Source organism: Octopus bimaculoides, chromosome 19 (assembly GCF_046866305.1).
Source record: "Octopus bimaculoides isolate indiv1 chromosome 19, ASM4686630v1, whole genome shotgun sequence".
Classification (NCBI taxonomy): Eukaryota; Metazoa; Mollusca; class Cephalopoda; order Octopoda; family Octopodidae; genus Octopus; species Octopus bimaculoides.
The window spans coordinates 48,611,728-48,633,085 of record NC_142946.1 but is presented as its reverse complement, the minus strand read 5'-3'; the positions used below and the strand labels follow the sequence as shown (position 1 = coordinate 48,633,085).

The following is a 21,358-nucleotide window of genomic DNA, read 5'->3' as shown; positions in this document are numbered from 1 at the left end:
ACTAGACTGGTACTTTGTTTGCCAACCTTCAAAAGGATAAAAGGTAAAGTTTACCTTGGTGGGATTTCAACTGAAATTGCACATGTGGGTATATGCTTTTGCTTGTGTGTATACTGATGTAATATATTTATATATATATATATATAGATCAAAGAGTTTGGTTATTTGCCTATAAATTGCTGGGAATGGCACATCACTTTGGGTATGCATTATCACACTGAGTGAACTGGCAAGAGGATCTAACAAAGAACTTATTTAAGCAATCAACTGAGGAGCTGCATTTTACATCTTGGACATAAGATAATGATTGCACAACATTTCACCTATCTATTAAAGGTGTAAAAATGTCAAAACGATTGTACTGATTTTAAATAAAGAATGTCATTAATTCAATTTTCTATCAATCATTTCTGTCTGTCAGTATATATGTATATAGGCAGGTAGGTCAATAATGAATAATGAATTCAAAATCAACACGCACGCACACACACACACACACACACACACACATGATGAAAATTTTCAAATATATAAATCATTCTTGTGGAAGTTGGAATATAAGCAAAAGACATAAACTCAAAAATAAAATATTACTCACACTGTTCCATGTTTCAACATGATTTTCCCAATCATCAAATGATCTCCACAAAAGGTCTTTCATTTTTAGTTCTGAATAAACTTCATCCAATTCTTCAAACTTTGTGACTTCAAGCTATGATTAAAATGTTAAAATACATCTCCATTACTTGATTGTGATCTTAAAAAAACAGTGGAATTTTTAATAAAGAGTTGACCTAAATGTGATGGCACATGGCCAGGTGGTTAGGGTGTTGCACTTACAATTGCCAGATTGTAGGTTCAATTCCTGGACTAGGCAGTCATAATCATTTAACATCTGCTTTCCATGTTGGCATGGGTTGGACGATTTGACTGAGGACCGGTGAAACCAGATGGCTGCACAAGGCTCTGATCTGATCTGGCAGAATTTCTACAGCTGGATTCCCTTCCTAACGCCAACCACTCTGAGAGTGTAGTGGGTGCTTTTATGTGCCACCGGCATAAGGGCCAGTCAGGTGGTACTGGCAAGCCCTCGTGCCGGTGGCACGTAAAAGCACCCACTACACTTTCGGTTGTGTTTATGAGCAAAACACTTCATTTCCTGCTGCTCTGGTGGTGCTGTGTGGGGACTGGCATGTCAAAGCACAGACTCAACGTTTCCTCCTCTGCATGTTGTAAAAGGTGACTAAAAGTGACTGAGGGGCAGGGTTTGCACTCCAGTCTTGGAAAACCCTCACCAGCAATGTCTACCCTAACAGACCCATGGATTTGAAGGTTGTCACTAAAATGGTGCAAAGCGGTCATCTACCAGGTGTAGGGAATCACTGCCAAATGGTGGATGTAATGCACTGTTACAGCACATGCTCCCATGTTTCAAATTTTGGTGCAAGGCCAGCAATTTGAGGGGAAGGGTAAGTTGATTATAACAACCCCAATGTCCAACTGATACTTACTTTATCACCCCTGAAAAGGTAAAAGGCAGAGTTGACCTCAGTAGAATTTGAACTCAGAACAGAGACAGACAAAACGCTGCCAAGCATTTTGCCCCAGTTCTGCCAGATTGCTGCCTTCATCGTACTTAATATTATCTTGAAAAATGTTGGTCAATCATTAAATTTCAAGTCGTGTACTGATTCGATTAATTCCCATATTTTCCATTAATTCATTATTAATAATAAAATGTATTACATTTTTTGAATTTCCAGTCACACTCTCATTAACATTTTATTTAATTTATTTATTATATTTTATTAAGGAGGCAAGAAAGCAGAATCATTAGCACATGGGACAAAATTCTTGGTGGCATTTCCTCCAACAATTTAAGGGCTGAATCCATGAGCTGTAGAGATTGACTTTACCTTTCATTCTTTCAGGCCTGATAAAAATAAGTGCCAGTCAAGTCCTGGCATTGATCTAATTGACTGACACCCTCCCTCAAAATTGCAGGCCTTGTGCCAAAATTAGAAGGAAGTTTATTGTATCTTATTGCTTTCATTTCATTGTGATTATTTCAATTTTACTTACATTAAAGTCTTTCTGATAAGATTTATAAACCGATGCTCTGTTCTGTAATGAAGCCATCTCTGTCAATAGTTTTTTCAATGTACTTTTAACCTTTTCTTTTTCAGATTCAACATTTAAAAGCATTTGATCCTGAAAAAGAATAATTTGAAATAAGTAGATATTTTTTTATTCTTTATTTAATTGTACTTTATTTATTTAAAAATAATCATTACAAAATAGTCTGCTAAAGTACCCCAAGATAGACATTAGCAACTGGTTGATAAAAAAGACACCAATGTAACAATAGTTTTAAATGGTTTCATATTTCACTGAACAGTTCTCATATCAACTATTACTCTGTTATTGTTCTGATACAAATATGTTCCCAACAGTTAGATGAGCAGAATATCAGGTTCTTCCCAGAAACCCAACTAAGTCTTTGACCCAAAGACTGGATATATATATATATATATATATATATATATATATTGCAATTTAGAACTGATAGGCAACAAGTACAGTCACAATAAAGTGAATAAGTGACTGACAGTGCTTACTCTCATCCTCCCTCATATATATAACTAGATAGATAGATAGATAGATAGATAGATAGATAGATAGATAGATAGATAGATATGGTTTATTAAAAAAGCAGCAAAAATATCACAAAAACTGTTACTCAGAGTTTCATGTTCCTGTTTGTCGGACATTAACTCCTTTGCTACATGGGCCTTTTCTGAGACTTTGTGCCTTCTGACACCTATTAGCAGAGTCATTTTTAAAGGTACAAGTATACAAGTATATTAGTTTTAATGATACAAAAAAAAAAAGGAGAAAAATAAAAACGTATGTTACCATTGCTATTTTCTTTGTTTCTTTAACTTCTTTATTAAGTTCAGTAATATCTTCATCAATATGATTTGAAAGCTGATTCAGATTGCTGTCTCGGTCCGCAAGAGCTTTATCGATTGAATCCCTCACAGTGTTTATAGATGGCAAAAGGGTCTAGTAAAATAAACAGAAATTATCATGTCTTTTTTGGGAACAAAATGTCAATGACCACGTCACACTTTCAAGCAAGGAAAAATTTTGACATAATTAAATGATTAAAGTGAAGTTAATAGTCTCTGTGTGTTTCTGAACGGCTAACTTGTGTCTTCCACTCTGCAAACGTTTTTGCAGATGGGGAACATATGACACCGTGAATTTAGCCCTATGTGTCTATTTAATTCAAGAAGGACTTTTATTCTTTTACCTAATGTGGGGTAGCCATGTATCTTCACTATAGAAAAACAACTGTGTCTATTCCTCTATCATACTTTAATCACACCAACACCCAGCATAGAGCTATCTCTTCCCCACTCTTAAATACTATCACTCCCTAACTGAGGGGGATTTTTTCCTTTTCCTTCTCTTGCCTTTCCTGGCTTGCAAGGTACTTGGAAAGCTCTCTAGTGTTGGTGGCATGGAAAAAGCACCCAATAAACTCTGTAAAGTAGTTGGGGTTAGGAAGGACATCCAGTCATAGAAACTGTGCCAAAGCTGGCACTGGAGCATGACAAGGTGGAGCTCCAGCATGACCACAGTCCAATGAGTGAAACTAGTAAAAAAGGATGGCGCACAGAAACCTGTCAAACTGTCTAACCCACACCAGCATGGAGAACAGGTGTTAATTGATAATAATAATGAGGATGGCAGTGTTGATGTCAGTGTTGGTGTTGGCACAAGCGTCAACAGTGGCAGCAACATCGGTAGTGGCGGCATTGTCAGTTTCAGCATTGGCTGTGTGTAAAGAGTAGAAGGAACCATTCTTTTTTTAAGGAAACAAGTCTGATTAAACTGTAAGTAAAGCAAGGAATTTGCTTTTTAAATGAAGACTAGTTTCTTTTTGGATAAACTTTATAATTCCTATTAGTTTGGAATTTTCTAAATGTATTAAATTTCTTTACATATTAGGAGATTTAATCCAGATTTTCATTTGAATTGATGCATTAATAACTTACAAATATGTTATAAATAGGATTAAAAATGAAAATTAAGTTACCTGATAAACTGCTAAATCTTCTGGAGGTGTCTGAACATCATATATATCAATCAAATCATACAACTGTTTGACAAACACAGCTTCATCCTCAAGAGGTTCAATCTGGAATAAAATACATTTATATCATTTACATCTCCATCTCAATAACACTGGGCAACAAAAAATTTTTTTTATCATGCTATTTAAACTTTTTCAGCTGATTTAGGGTAATTTTAGGGTGCTGAATCTGAATCTAACATCAGTATTCAGACAACATGTGTAGTTTTTTAGTTATTCACAGCATCAGATTTTCCAACCAATTGATAATATTGACAAAGTAGCAGGCTATTTTCTCTTTTGATTTTCATTCATATACTCATCACTGAAAAAAAATAAGTGCTGATAGGAGGAAATGGAGGTTACCTGTTAAATTGCCACACAAGATGAGAATTTATTTTACTTTGTTATCACTGTAATTATAGTAAAGTTCTCCTCACAGTAGGCTATTGATATTAGGTTATAGTAAGCCACTCAGACCCCCTTTTCTTTATAACTGCTAGTACTGTTAAAGCAAAGTACATCAAATAAGAGAGCCAGGATATATGAAAAGTAGTTTAGTAGTAAGTTTAGTTATTTACTAAAGTGATCAGTGTTTGAAATTTAGAGATGGAAAAAATTGTTTTGTGATAGCCATAGCTTCAGTACATTCTATAATAATTTCAATGATTTTTTTTGAGAAATACATTTTGATGTTTTACAGCAACATTTACAGTTGATTAATTTTATATTTTAGTTTATTATGTGAATGTTTTTTTGAAAGCTTATAAGCAACTTGGGCAAGAATGTCTCTAAAGATTCATTTCCCCACCCACTCTCATCTTGACTTTTTTTCCACCCAATATAGGTGATGTAAGCGATGAGTATGGTGAACGATTTCATCAAGAAATCAAAGAGCTAAAAAGCCACTACAGTGACAGACTTATACCAAACATGCTGATGGACTACTGCTGGTTTTTAAAACAAGAAATGAACATGCAACATAGGCCTAAAAGAAGATGCCTAAGCTATTTCTGAAAAAACATAAAATTGATAATATTCACTTTACACTTTTGTTTTGTGTTTTATTGGTTTTAGAGCTACTTGTCCACCTAGTTGCTATTGTTTTTATACCAAATAACGATAATTTATGCTTAACATAACATTCATTTTATTTGTCATGAATTTTCACATTATTGTAATTTTGATAGCAGTATAATAATGATTGTGCAAAAACGTGACATGCTAGAGCAAAAATGATTGCAGATTCGGAATCAGCACTCCTAAATTACCTATGAGCAACATTTCATCTAATAGTAGCAAAAATTTTGTTGTCCAGTGTAATCAAAATTTGTCTTTTGTTGATTTCTCATATATTATAGAAGAATGTCTGACTTTGATGAAATAAAACAACATTTTCTGTGAAAAATATAATTTAGTATAATTAAATGGCAGTACACCAGCAAAGCCACAGCCTTTGGGATGGAAGAAATAAAGGAATAAAGAAAAGTATACTAACTCTTTCTTGAATTTGGTTGAGAAATGTAAGGTTCTTCACATATTCTTCTGTGCTGCTAGGCTGGAACTCCAGCTGAAATTGTCCATCTTGAAGTTCTGATAGTAACTTTTCAACTTTCTCCCGAGCTAAACGGGGCAAAATGTTGTTGATAATCTGTAGAAAAATAGGAAAGATTTTAAGTTTCTTTTAAATACTATTTTATTATTCCTTTCTGCTATATGTAGAATGAAGGCACATGGTTTAGTGGTTAAGGTATTTGGCTCATGATCATAAGGCCATGAGTTTGAGAGTTTGATTCCTGGTGGCATGTTGTGACCTTGAGCAAGTCACTTTATTTCTCATTGCTCCAGTCCACTCAGCTGGCAAAAATGAGTAATACCTGTATTTCAAATGTCCAGCCTTGTCACACTATGTGTCATGTTGAATCTCCCTGGCCAACAGTTTTGGGGGAGTTTTAAGTTGATTACATCAACTCCAGTGTTCAACTGGTACTTATTTTATCGACCCCAAAAGGATAAAAGATAAAGTCAACTCCTGTAGAATTTGAACTCAGAATGTGAAGATGAACAAAATAATGCTAAACAGTTTTCCCAGCATGCTAATGGTTCTACCAGCTCACCACTCTAAAAAAAAAAAAAAAAAAAAATACAATATAGCTTACATTTAAACAGCGTATTGGAGAAGGAATGAAAAGCTGTTTCATCTTAGTTGCATCAATTAAAAGTAAACCAAGCTGACGCTGTTTCTGAATGTTTCCTGCCATTTTATGTTGCATATGGTAATGCTTTAGGGATTCTGAAAAGAACTGGACATCCACTAATCCAGACAAAGAAATAAATAACAATTCATATTGATCACTGTTATATTTATACTAGAATAGGACAAAACTGAAAGATTCATACAAATCATATTTAATAATATTGTTGTACTTGGGGAGGGTCATCTTTAAACAATGAAACACAGGCACTATTTATTTGAAGAACAAAATGGAATAGGCAGGACAAGAGGAGACACATGGGACAAAGAGCTACTGAAGAGGTCACAGAATGTGTGATGAAAGACCTTTGACAGACAAATGAATTACAGAAAATGTAATGCTAATAAAACTGAAGTGAAGGCCAAATATATAGTATGTGTGTGTTTAATTGGCAAAAGATGACCATCTCCAAGTATAACAATATCTGTTTCAACACACAATCTCACATCAAGAATCTTGCAAAGCAAATACATAAACGCAATATTTAGTGTAATATATTTCTTCAAAGCAGTTTGCAAAGGAGGATTCTTGATACAATGTTATTAAGAATCATCCTCCTCATTCTCCTCCTCCACACTCACCCACCACCATTAACCCCCCCCCCCCATTACCACCACCAACATTATCGCCACCACCACCATCACCACCACCACCACCGTTTTAATGCCAGACGAAATACCGCTAAGCATTTCGCTTGGCATGTTAACATTTGTGCCAGCTCACCACCTTCACACACATAAATATTGGTTTCAAATTTTGGGTCAAAGCCAGCAGATTTTTTTGCAGGAGAGGGTAAAACTGATTAAATCGACCCCAGTGCTCAACTGGTACTTATTTTATTGATTTTGAAAGGATGACAAGCAAAGTCAACCTCAGTAAAATTTGAACTAAAAAATGTAGAGACAGGCAAAATGCCGCTAAGCATCTCGCCCAGCATGCTAATGATTACACATATAAATACTACAATCATTAAATAATAATTTTGTGATTGCTGTCTCATTTATCTTTCTTAACAGATTTTTTTCAGAATAAAAGCAGAGAACATTTGCTCCTTAAAATTAGATTTACAAATTAAAGTAACAGAAAAATCACTTTTGTTTTGCCATTACTTAACTAGGAAAACTAAAAATGTATTAATGTTTGAAGAAACTTACAATCACTTTCTTCTTGAAGTTTATCAGAATCAAATTTTTCATTTTCTTGGTAAAATTGCAGAAAAGGAGTAAAGTCATTGCTATATTGGTTAGCAGCGTTAAAAGCAAATGTTAAAGTGTCCTAAAAGAAGAAAAAATCATAACATTGCAAATACAAATTAAAATTTTATGCAAATGTTGACATAAAATAATCCATATTTCAAACTAGTATTCAAAGCAGGTAAAGCTATAAAGAATAGTGTGTAAATATTCTTTTCTACTCTAGGCACAAGCCCCGAAATTTTGGGGGAGGTGGAGCCAGTCGATTAGATCAACCCCAGTATGCAACTGGTACTTAATTTATTGACCTCTGAAAGGATAAAAGGCAAAGTCGACCTTGGTAGAATTTGAACTCAGAACATAAAGACAAACGAAATACCACTAAGCATTTCGCCTGGTGTGCTGACATTTCTGCCAGGTCGCCGCCTTAATAGTGTGTAAATATTGGGTTAAAAAAAAAAACCCTTTCAATAGAAAAAGTGAAAGGCTACTCATGGAACTTGAACCCACATCTGTAGGCATGAAAGATGTTCTATCACTGGACCAAAGTTTTCCTTCAAATTTATTCTTACCAACAAGAATTGTATGTTGCAGATGACTTAAGAATTTATAAACTTAAAGAGAAAATAAAATAATTCTTTTTTTGGAACGGTGGATATTGAAGCAAATAAAGCTTTAGCACTGGTGATGGTGCCACATAAAAAGCACTGATGATGGTGTCATGTAAAAAGCACTCAATACAATTTGTAAAGTGGTTGTCATTGGAAGGGCATCCAGCTGGTAGAAACCAAATCAAAACAGACTATGGGACCTGGTGCAGGCCTGGCCTTGTCAGTTCCAGTCAAACCATCTAACCCATACCAACATGGAAAATGAACGTAAAAAGATGATGATGATGATGATGATGATGATGTGTAAATATTGGTTTAAAAACCTCTTTGGACAGAAGACTCTAAGCAAGAAAGGAAGCTATCAGACTTCAACCAAGAATAATGAATTGACTGAAAATAATTATCCACTATTATAGGAACTATTTTGTTATGTACCTGAATATTAATTACAAGTTGATGTAAGTATTTATCTTCCTCAAACATCGTTGATAAACTGGGACCTTCTCCACAAGTTTTCTCTTCAAATTTTCCATTTATAATTGGCCTGAAAAAAATATTGCAAAATAAAATAAAATTAACTTTCAAAATTTAATTTCATATAATAATAATAATAATAACAATAATAATAATAATAATAATAATAATAATAATAAAATTAACAATAATAATAATAATAATAATAATAATAATAATAATAATAATAATAATAATAATGGTTTCAAATTTTGGCACAAGGCCAGCAGGTTCTACTAAAAGAAAAAAGCTTGAAATTTTGCTTGGAGAGGTGCTAGTTGATTACATCAACCCCAGTGTTCAGCTGGTACTTATTTTATGAACCATGAAGGAATGAAAGGCAAAATCACCCTTGGTAGAATATGCACTCAAAATATAAAGAACTGGAATAAATTCTGCTAAGCATTTTCTCCAATGTGGTTGGAGAATATCCATAGATTCAGTTGGTCAAACTTGGGAATGAAGTCTAATGATGGTTGCTCCAGATAGGATCCTATAGAGGAAGTACCCGAGAACTCTACCCCAGCAACTCTCCCAGGAATAATGGGTGGAGAAGATGGGTGGATGAATGGGTGGATACTTACTGTGTGAAAGCATCAAAATAATTATCAGGTATTAAATTTGGAACTCCAAGAACAGTATCTTGAAAATGGCGAATGACTTCCTGAATATTACTTTGGAAACTGTTAACGTCAGGATCAAAGTAGAGTTGATTTCTTTCAAGCACAAGTTCTGTTAGAAATAATGGAATCAATCTTTTGGAATCTTCTTCTGGTATGAATTGTGATAAAACAGTTGGTTTTCTTAGGGTTTCATCTGTCAACTGATGTAAAATAGTGTTATTCATATAAATATTGATTTCAAATTTTGGAACAAGGTCAGCATTTTTGGGGGCAGGGGTAAGTTGACTCCAGTGTTCAACTAGTACTTATTTTATCGACCCTGAAAGGGCGAAAAGCAAAGTATTTTGTCCAGCGTGCCAATGGTTCTGCCAGCTCACTGCTTTGTTATTCATATAAATATTAGCAGAAAACACATTATACTCAAATAAACTAACTGCATTAAAAAAAAAGAGACAAAGGTAATGTCAAAAAAAATTTACAGGTGTAAAATAGCAATTTTAGTCTTTAACAATAGTGTTTCCTTTAAATAATTATCTCTTAAGCATGTTCCTCACCCTTACTAACTTACAAAATGTTTATTTAAGAAATACACAAATTCCCTTAACAGTCATAGAGGAGAGACTTAGTTCATATTTGCCTTCAATGTTGCATAAACAGAAGAAAAATGACACCTACGAAATAAAGAAGCAACATTAAATTTAATATACCATTACTTGACAAAGATTATTTACAAAGGTTTGCTGTTACCACCGAGATTTACCACCGAGATCTGCACCTGTGGTCAGCTTCACCCGGGCCATTTACAAAGGTTGTTTAAGACTGTCTACCAAACCTTTTTTGCGTCAAGTTTTCTTTTGCACCAGCACTCTAATTTTGTAATCAGTTAAGTGTTTCTTTTAACCATATATTCTAAAACAATGGTATAATGGTTGCACATAAAACATGTAAAAAGCACTGGTGTTGGTGTTATGTAAAAAGCACCAAGTACACTCCGTAAAGTGGTTGGCATTAAGAAGGATATCTAGATGTAGAAACCAAATAGACTATGGAACCTGGTGTGGCCCTTGGCCTTGCTGACTCCTGTCAAGTCATCCAGCTCATGCCAGTATGGGAAATGGATGTTAAATGATGATGATAATGATGATGATGATGATGACAATGATCTTTTTTTTTCAGTGAATTAAATCTGAGTTCCATTGTAGCATTCCATGGGAGAGACTTTACAAATTACCTTGAAATCATTCATAAAAAGTACATATTAAAAACATAAAAAATTTCCTCTCCCTCTCTCTCTTTTTTCTCTTTTTACCTTAGCTGATGTTTCATTATTTTCATTATTTTCATCTGAGTTGTTGCTTTCTTCTGAGGGTGTATTTTGAATTTGTTCCATAAAATTATTCAATAGGGTTGACACTGAATTCACTGCTAAAGTATGCATGGTGTTGACAACCAAATAATCAGCTAATCGAATGAAACTGAAAATAAATTACAATGACTTAATTGTTTTATTTCATTTTTGATTTTAGAGAAATCCTCATCAGCTATCTTCCAAACAAATCTTAGCTTGTTCCAATAAAATAGAAAAAAACAAAACATAAAAATAAACTGAAAATTTCATTGATTTAATGTCAAACTTGCAATCAATGTTTCAAATGTTTTTAAGTTTGTGGTGGAAGGATAAGTGACCAGAAATGGAGAGGGAGCGAAGTCATGAAGGGGCTGGAAGGGGGATGAGATGACATCATGTCGGCGAGTAAAAGGTTGAAGACAGCTTCTTTTTTATGGGGGTCTGTGGCGAGGAAGGTCATGTGTTGCTAAGGGTCATGGGGCAGGTCAACTCAGCTGATTAGGAATCAGCTGAGTTGACCCATGATTACAACTGAATGATTTGACTGGTTGACCCCAATTGCAACTCGAGGTAAGAACAATTTCATTTTGTGCTTTCAAACCACAAAGTTGAGGAGTATAGATTAGAAAACATATTTCTGAAATCATAATGACTGAAATAGCATTGAAACTCAACGAGAAGATCTTCCTTCTGTACAATCAGAGACTACAGTCAAGCATTTCGAATCAAATAGTGAAGTTTAATGCTATGATTCATACCATTATGGAATGGTATGGAAATTCTCTTATCCCCTTGTGGAGCATAGGGCCGGTTTCCCGGTTTCCATGGCATATGTGTTCCCCACTAGCTGGACAGGATGCTAGTCCATTGCAGCTTTTTACTCAAGAAACAGGAAGAAAGAGTGAGAGAAAGTCGGGGCGAAAGAGTACAACCAGAGTCGCCACCACCCCCTGCCGGAGCCTCGTGGAGCTTTAGGTGTTTTTTGCTCAATAAACACACACAACACCTGGTCTGGGAATCGAAACCGCAATCCTACGACCGCGAGTCCGCTGCCCTAACCACTGGGCCATAGCGCCTCCACTCATACCGTTATGACTTACAGTTAATTTATGTTATAAACCAGGAACTGCCAAACACTGCTACTTTCTTGATGGTTAAGGTTTTTAAATTGGTTTTCATTCTCAGTTCAGTTGTTTGTGTAGTAACGCCGTGCGCATGCGTAGTCTCACGCACGCTTGGAATTAAACAAGCAAGCGTTCCCGCTTTAATCTTTCTCTTTTACGGTCAGCCGACCATGAGCAATGGACATGCTAAGCTGTCTCTCTACATCTTTCGGACTTACGCTCGACAGCTCGCTTACAACTACAGAACAACGTCCCAACAACTATGCTCATACACACAGAAGCTGTAACAACAAGAAACTAAAGATGTACATATTTACCACCTGAATAAATGTTGTTTAAGTTGATAGTCTGGAGTTCAGCGTTCCGTTTATATTCTATAATATTATAGTAAGAAAGTCAGGTATACATCTAAAGATGTATAACCCACTTTCTACTATACTTGTATTCATTGCACACTAAATTCTTTGGGAAAGGAATAATAGTCTAGCGTCTTAACACACAACCTCATATATGCTTCAATCTGATGTTAAGAAATAGATTTACCATGTGAGTCTTTTGCAATGACTGCGCTTGTTTGCTTGTTCTGTATAGGTCATTTTTTCAGGTGCTTCATCAAAAATATCATAATCATAGCCCTGTGAATCATAATGGTGACCTTCACCTGGGTTTTGGAAACAAAATAAAATATCATCATCATCATCATCATCATCGTTTAACGTCCGCTTTCCATGCTAGCATGGGTTGGACGATTTGACTGAGGACTGGTGAAACCGGATGGCAACACCAGGCTCCAATCTAAATTTGGCAGAGTTTCTACAGCTGGATGCCCTTAATAAAATTTGTCAAGGGAGAAATATTTCTAATTGTATTGTTTTAGTTATTCACCTCTATAATTCAGGCCAATAAAAATAGGTACCAGTTGAGTACTAGGGGTGGGGTAATCAACTAGACCCTCCCCACCCTTCTCCAAAATGCCAATCCTTGTGACTAGAATAGAAAAAAAATTACTATGTGAATTATTCTTTGAAATTATCAATTTTTACCTATATTATTCTCTCCATTATCAAAATAATAATCATCTGGAGTGAAACCTGCTTCCAAAAGAGCAGTACGGCAAGCAGTTCGAACAACCTCTTTCACAAGATCTCGGAAAGTTTTCAATTTCACAGAAACCTGAAAAAAAAAAAATTCAAGACATTATATTTACAGAAATTACAAATTTGCAACACCTAAAAGAATGTTATCACATGGAAATTTGTGATTTAAAACATATTTAAATAGTATTCTACTACATGGCTTTTATAATTCATATCTTTTAGTCAGTAAATTTTGGAAGTAATTCTTATTTACAATGGTAATTAGGAACAGGCTGAACAAAATGTTTAGGGTACCTAATTCAGTGCCAAAGTTTTAATGACTGAATCATTAGATTAAAACAGAAATGTATCATTGCTGATGTAGAATAACTGGATTTTGTTACTTACATATTAACTGGCATGTGACTAATGTATTGTGATAAGTTTTCATAAATTCACTCATTCTACACTCAAAAAATTATGCATTTTGATGTACAAGTATACCTTGGTTTATACTGATAATTGGTTCCAAGACATGACTTAATTCAATAAATGACATAACATGAAGAAAGATTTAATAATATTTATTAACTTATATCTGTTTTAATAAACGGTTTGTATATATTTTGACACTATCATTTAACATCCGTTTTCCATGCTGGCATGAGTTAGAGGGTTTGACTGGAGTTGGTATATATATATATATATATATATATATATATATATATATATATATATATATACTTTATTTAAAAGCAGCAGAAATATAACAAAAGACTGTTACTTGGAGTTTCACGTTCCCGTTCATCGGACAAAGCATATTACTCTACCTCTGGTATTTGAGTACTCTTTTTTCCACCTTGTTGCACATTTTATGTGCTTACTCCAGTATATATATATATATATATATATATATATATATATATATATATACGGAAAGAAATAAGATGATAAAACACAGATTTGTTTTACAAGACTAAAGAATATATTAGAAAATATTGTAAAACAAATCTGTGTTTTATCATCTTATTTCCTTCTGTATATATTCAACCACATGTAATTACCCACCATACTTTCTACCCTATATATATATATATATATATATATATATATGTATGTATATATATAAATAAAAGTGAGGTGATTATGGCCATAACACATTTAATCATAGGTCTCCCCAATCAATGTTAATCTGGGCAAAATAACAAACAGTAAACATGAAAATAGTATCAATAAGGATGATAAGGATTATGATGTTGGGAATGAATGATGGTGAATACTTACCTCTTGTAACTGATTCAACTGGACTTTTTTAAACTCCTTTAGTGAACAAGTGTGATTTTGTTCAATCTTACATAAACTCATCTCACTAATACGGTGACACATTTCTTGAACGTTCAGAAGAGCCGGGCAAAGAGACTATGATTTAAAAGATTTATAAAAAACTAGTATAGGCACTTGAAGCAGTATTTAATTTAAAATAGCCATCTAAGTATCATACCTAATGTACACACACTATCAATAGGCCAGTTACTGTGGTATTTTCCTGAGATAACATCACTTATGGACACACTATGTTTAAGATGCAATGAGAAATGAGATTTTCACCTCATTTTTAACACAGCAAATTCATAAGGGATGTTATATCAGGACAAGTACTGCAGTAACTGGCCTATTGGCAGTGTATATACATTAAGTATGATAAATAGATGGCTATTTTATTTATAAAAATAGTTAATGAATAAGAGATAATCATATAAGTTATTACATCAAAGTTAAAGAAATTATTGAGAGCTAATATATCTGCGAGGAGAGAATCATTGCAGAAAAACAAAGTAAATACAAAAGTATGTCGTTGCATGATCAATTTGGAAGAGATGCAACTCCCCACGAAAGCTGAATAGCCATAGGATTGGTTTAGAAAAGACAACCTTAAATGAGAAACTGGGAATTTAGTACTTGTAACCCAGAACCAAGCCCTTAATACAACCATGTATAAAGTATGTATACAGTCATACAGAATCAGACAAATATAGGTTATAGGTTATGTAGAGAAGACGTGGAGACTGTGACCCCTGTAAAATTCTTGCTCAGGGACTGCTATAAGAGGGATCATGATAAAGTGTGTTTACTACTGTAATGGTGTTTATCAAATCAGTGTAGTTGTAAGGTAGACTAGAAATGGTACTGACGTATACCAGACAGAGTTTTAGAGAGTTAACATGCCCTAATGACTAAAGACAAATAAAAGATAAAAAGATTAATTTCTTACCTCATTTACAATAAACAAGTTTTCTCTCAGGAATTTTCTGCATTTTTGGAATTTATCAAAGGAAACATTAACTTTCCATCGTCTGAAAGCTTTCCATTTTCGGAAATTTTCAAAAATTGGGATCTGGATTACAAAATATATAAATATATAAAGACTCCCTAGGAGAAAAAATGTAGTTTAAAACTGATGTCAATGTTGTTTATTAATTAAAGAAATGGTTTGTATAAGTGTATGTATGTGAAAATATATATATTATGTTATATTATACTATATCATATTATATCATGTTATCTATATATATATATATATATTGTATAAAAGGCATTTATGTATCATACTTAATGTAAATACAACGGGACAGGCAAAATTTACATTTTGGTGTTTGCAGCATGACATGATCTCATTTCTTTGTTTAGAGAGTCCCCAGAGTAGTGACCAGAGAAGAAAGATGGATGAATGTTTACAATAAGTAGTTGTATGAAAAATATTATTGTAAAGGTTTCATTCCTACCTTTTTAACCAGCATAAAATATCGATATTCTTGTTCCCAGACATCAAGGTATAAGAACTCTGTCTCGTGTCCAGAACAATACCGCATCACCCCTGCAGCACTTATTGTGCAGTAGTCATGTTTATTGATGTTTTCAAAATTTACCACTCTAGAAGAATTATAAAAAGAAAACTAAGAAAAGTATTTATTGAAAATTTGAAAATACATTCATACACAAACCAGGAAATATTTTGTATTTAAAACAGAAAATACAGTAGAGACGACTGATGGAGCTAAATAAATTGATATTTTTCACACTATATTTTCAATCAGCTGCCATACTTTTGCATGCACACACACACACACATTTTCTTGGCTCTCAAGGTTCAATCTTCTAATTCAGTAGGACCACTACTGTTGGACAGGTGATAGTGTTTATTCTTATACCAAGTAAAAAAAATATATAAATTCAATCATAATGTAATAAAAGTTATATTTTTTTAAATGTTAAGTAATATTGATTTCCGATTTTGGCACAAGGCCAGCAATTTCAAAGGAGGGGATAAATCGATTACATCAACCCCAGTCTTCAACTGGTACTTATTTTATGGACCCTAAAAGGATGAAAGGTAAAGTCGGCCTTGGTGGAATTTGAACTCAAAAAAGAAGGTTAGATATTAGAGACTAAAAAAAAATGTTTAATAATATTAAGCAATGCTTACTATATGAATCATAGTTCAGAATACTGAAATATAATTCAAAACATTCATTAGGGAATTTCTAAGAGGTTAAATTAAAATAAAACATTGTTATGTGTAAAATTGTTTTGTAGAGAGGATAAGGATCAAGAAACATTAGATATTGCTATTGACTATAATCAACCTATGCCCGAGCCATGCAAGTATGAAAAAGCAGAAAAAGAGTTGGTGGAAAATGGACGTTAAGTGATGATAATAATTTGGTTGGTAAATGTGTAGACATTTCCACTTCTCAATGGAAATGTTTGCTTAACCCATTACCTCCCATAATTCTATTAACCGGAATTTTTTTTATGAAACTTTGATTTCTAGCATAAAACAGCCTTAGAAACACACTGGAATGATCAAAATAACATTTTAAATAGAAATAAGCGAGATATTAGGTGAAAAATTAGCAAACCTCATTTGAATATCAGAGAAATATATCTAGTAGAAATAGCAAAAAGGTTAGATATTTGTAAATATTGACAAATAATTACGAAATTTGTAATTTCTAAGTGATCTCATATGAGATCACTGGTAGGTAATGGGTTAATTAGCTTTAACATTTGACCCTCCACTCTTGTAATATATGTTTGTATTAACGATATGCTAGCGGTGTCAAGTAATCGACTATAAATCTCAGTTTGAGGAAAAGAGTTTTGTACCTACTTGAGATTGTAGTAATGATAAAAAACAGATGATTTTGGAACTGCTGGACTTAGATATATAAAGCTATTGGAGTTATCTTCTTTCATTGTTTGAAGGATCAGCTGAAGGTTACATTCACCTTCTTTTATTTGATCTGCAAAGACATAATCCAATAATATAATAAATGATATAAGGATATACTACAAAACTATGATATCAATAATGTACAAAGATCTCTGTCCAGTTGGTGTTCTTTATACACTGTGCCAGCCTCTCTTGTTTCCCCATCCATACCTGCAACCTCTCCACCAGCATGTCATCTCTTTTCCATCCTACTGTTTATTGTATCATTCTTTCTACTCTGCTGACATCCGCTACTTCACCAACCCATACATGGCACTCCAGATCCACTCATTCCTATCCACCTTTGTACCTTAAAGGTTCACTCTGGTACCTCATTTCCATTTATATCACTTTCCAGCTTCATCTTCCAACCCTCTTTTCTAAAATGTGAGCAATCATGTGACTCCTCCATGGCACGAAACCTGTTCCCTTCTGGTCCGTTCTCTCAAACCCCACTCCTCTCTACCTCTTATTTTCCTAGCACAAAGCCTAGGGCTCATGGAGACTTGTGAGTGGATTTGGTAGATGGAAACTAAAAGAAGCCTGTTGTATATAAGTGTTTGTGTAGGTCTTTATGACTGTTTTTGTGCCTATACACCTGTTTATGTCCTGGTAACTAAGCAGTTCAGCAAAAGAGAACAACAGAACAAGTACCAGGCTTAAGAAATATATTAGAACAGGGGCCGATTTATTTGACTAAAACTTTTGAAGGTAATGACCCAGCATGGCTGCAGTCTAATGAGTGAAAGAAGTAAAAAAAAATGAGACAATTTTCTAGTTATTTTCTTTGTGCCTCTATCATGTTGACATACATTTACAAAAAGGTATATTTTTTTCTCTAAGTACACTTTCAATTTTCTGCGTCATCGTCATTGTCGTCATCAATTAACATCCCTTTTTCCAGTGCTGGCATGGGTTGGATGGTTTGACTGAAAACTGGTAAGCTGGGGGACTCCACCAGATTCCAATCTGATTTGGCATAGTTTCTTCAGCTGGATGCCCTTCCTAATGCCAACCACTCCAAGAGTGTAGTGGGTATTTTTTACATGGCACCAGCATGGGTATAAAAGCACCTATATTATCACATTATCTCTGATAATGTTGCACATTCCAAAATGAATAAAAAGAAAGAAGTTTTAAGAACATTTAGTAACAAAATCATTATATCTGGTCAAAAATATAATATTTAAGTACAATTTACCATGTGTTTTATTTGTTAAATGTGTATATCTTCTCTGTCGCATGCATTGCTTTTTCTGTTTTGACCAATATTGATCTGGTTTTTCATCATAACTTTCAGTTTCCTTAAAAATATAAAGAGAAGATTATGCATTTCTAAATAGACAAAAGGATCTCTGTTATACATACATGCATTTTTGTATTATGTGAATGTGTGCGTGTGTGTGTTTGTCTTTTGTTTTGCTTACGTCTAGTCTCTTGCTACTTTGTGTTTCATTTGTGGGTGCACAGGATCTTGAGGCAAGTTATGACATCAGAAAAAGATAAAATATTATCATCAGGAGTGGCTATGTGGTAAGAAGCTTGCTTCCCAACCACATGGTCCCGGGTTCAGTCCTATTGTTTGGCACCTTGGGCAAGTGTCTTCCACTATAACCTCGAGCTGACCAAAGCCTTGTGAGTGGATTTGGTAAATGGAAACTAGAAGAAGCCCATCGTATATGTGAGTGTGTATATATATATATATATATATATATATATGGGAGAATATACAAATAATAACAACAGACGAGGACAGGTGGTGTAAATAACAAAAGGATGTATTAGTATGACACTCGGGAATACGGAAAGTCTTTGACGTTTCCAGCTACGCTCTTCAACAGAAAGAATACGGAGCTCATCATCATCATCGTTTAACGTCCGCTTCCCATGCTGGCATGGGTTGGACGATTTGACTGAGGACTGGCAAACCAGATGGCAGCACCAGGCTCCAATCTGATCTGGCAGAGTTTCTATAGCTGGCAGTGTGTGTCTGTGTTTGTCCCCCCAACATCGCTTGACAACCGATGCTGGTGTGTTTACATCCCCGTAACTTAGCGGTTCGGCAAAAGACTCCGATAGAATAAGTATTATGCTTACAAAGAATAAATTCTGGGGTCAATTTGCTTGACTAAAGGTGGCGCTCCAGCATGGCCGCAGATAAATTACAGAAACAAGTAAAAGAGTAAAAGAGTAACTCGACTATTTTATTGAGTATTCTTTTTTTTTCTGACACTGACAGTCAGAACTGAACACATTTACATATGTATGTATGCATGTATGTATAAAGTACAGCTTCATGGGAGTTCACTTTATGTGAGATTGTGTATGTATAATCTTGACAACCACACAAACAAACACACTAGCACATGCACACACACACACATACACACAAAATACACACTCATTGATTGTTGAAGTAATCAATTTCAAATCTTACAGTTTTTGAATGCTGTTTATTCGTAGTCTCCCTTCCTTCTGGCTGTGATTGACATTTTGGGAGACGAATCTCTTCTGTGGTGGAAATTTTATTTTCTGAAGAAATACTAGAATCCTTGATCTCTTCCTCAATGTTAACAGCTTGTTTGCTTTGTGATTTGTCATTATGTAATTTGGGCTGAAATGTGAAAATAATGCTACATAATTTACAATTTAAGCAAAATATTTATTGTGAAATAATAAAAACAGTAACACATGCTAGGGTTATCTCTACAGATATTCTAAAGTAATTATGAGAGTTAGGTATGAGTCTTGTTGTGAGAGTTAGGCATAAGACCTTTGTGCTGTGTTTGAGAGGACCCATTAATCCAGTCATAGAAACCATGTCAAAACTGACACTGGAACTTGATGTAGTCCTGTGGCTTGCCAGATCTTGTCAAACCATCCAGCCCATATCAAAATAGAATACAGATATTAAATGATGATGATGATGATGATGATGATGACGACGACGATGATGATGATGACGATTATGATGATGGTGATGATGATGATGATTAAAGTTTGTATTAAAAAAAGAACACAAAATAGGTCAGTGATATCATACCATCAGTGCAAAACCAGGGACATTATGTATTAAAACTTTTAAGGCCTTCTGTTGCTTTATAACCAACTGGTTGTCTTGGATGTTTGGTGTTTTAGGGAAATAATTGAGGTATTGTGGCTTTGGCTTCTTCACTTCTTCATTAGTCTTAGAGTAAGGAATATGAGGTCTTTTGGTAGTCATTCTGATTTGGGGTTGTAATCAGACACCTAAATATTAAAAACATGTTTCATTAAGAAAATCAAATATTTATTGTCATGAAGGTATTTCTGTAAATTAACTTTTGAAGCCAAAGTTTTTAAAAAATAGACACCACTGCTTGATAACCGGTGCTGGTGTGTATATGTCCCCGTAACTTAGTAGTTCGGCAAAGAGACTGATAGAATAAGTACTTGGATTGGTTCATTTGACTAAGAAATTCAAGACAGTGCCCCAGCATGGCCGTAGTCTAATGAGTGAAACAAGCAAAAGATAGAAGATTATCATTATTATTATTATAAAATAAAACATGGTCTGTTGTCTTCTGCTGAACCGGGGTCTTCCCTTGACCCTAGGCTCACAGCAGGTCCTCATCTCATGGCGTAAAATGTGTGCGGAACCTAGCAACACTATTTTCTGAAGTTCTCCCACATTAACAGTGCAAGGGTATTTGTTGAGCTGTTTATTATTATTATTATTATTATTATTATTATTATTATTATTATTATTATAACTTGCACATAATCATTATTCAAAATAGTAAAATCCTTGATAGTATCCCATAGGTATCACTAATATAAAATTGGAGGGCACAATAAAAAATTCGCTTAGGCTACTCTACAAAGTAAAAGTAGTATTTTCTGATACTTTTGATTTGTATTGCAGTAGGATTAAACATAGACCTGACAATTTTATTTTTATAGAACTTTCCAATTTCCTACTGATAACGAACAAAATAATATATATTAAGATTATACAGATTTCTTCATGTTGTATGTACAATGATGATATACAAGATTTTTTAGGTATATCTACACAAAAGCCCCCACCCCTCCGACTTTGTTTCCTCATATCTTCCAGAAAAATTAATATCTTTTATCGTTTACTAAAAATACGCTTCAGATGGTGTAGATTCTGATTATATTGGAATTCATTGTGAAAAAGAAAAATTCCGTGCGTGGG

At 34.1% G+C, this 21,358-nt stretch overlaps 1 protein-coding gene across 1 annotated transcript in view; it reads right to left on the bottom strand.

The window, feature by feature from the left end:
• LOC106877012 (dynein axonemal heavy chain 6) overlaps positions 1–21,358 on the bottom strand; it is an 80,923-nt gene that overhangs the window by 58,579 nt on the left and 986 nt on the right. The window contains exons 2-20 of the mRNA XM_089337607.1: positions 20,201–20,406; positions 19,595–19,771; positions 18,359–18,461; positions 17,056–17,188; positions 15,668–15,815; positions 15,157–15,279; positions 14,169–14,303; positions 12,852–12,981; positions 12,352–12,469; positions 10,646–10,811; positions 9,298–9,536; positions 8,636–8,744; positions 7,551–7,671; positions 6,301–6,455; positions 5,640–5,792; positions 4,106–4,207; positions 2,917–3,066; positions 2,083–2,211; positions 599–712 (exon numbers count right to left, since the gene is read on the bottom strand). Of these exons, the coding sequence (XP_089193733.1) occupies positions 599–712; positions 2,083–2,211; positions 2,917–3,066; positions 4,106–4,207; positions 5,640–5,792; positions 6,301–6,455; positions 7,551–7,671; positions 8,636–8,744; positions 9,298–9,536; positions 10,646–10,811; positions 12,352–12,469; positions 12,852–12,981; positions 14,169–14,303; positions 15,157–15,279; positions 15,668–15,815; positions 17,056–17,188; positions 18,359–18,461; positions 19,595–19,771; positions 20,201–20,380 (2,685 nt within the window). The 5' untranslated portion in view covers positions 20,381–20,406. The remainder of the gene's footprint in view (positions 1–598; positions 713–2,082; positions 2,212–2,916; positions 3,067–4,105; positions 4,208–5,639; positions 5,793–6,300; positions 6,456–7,550; positions 7,672–8,635; positions 8,745–9,297; positions 9,537–10,645; positions 10,812–12,351; positions 12,470–12,851; positions 12,982–14,168; positions 14,304–15,156; positions 15,280–15,667; positions 15,816–17,055; positions 17,189–18,358; positions 18,462–19,594; positions 19,772–20,200; positions 20,407–21,358) is intronic.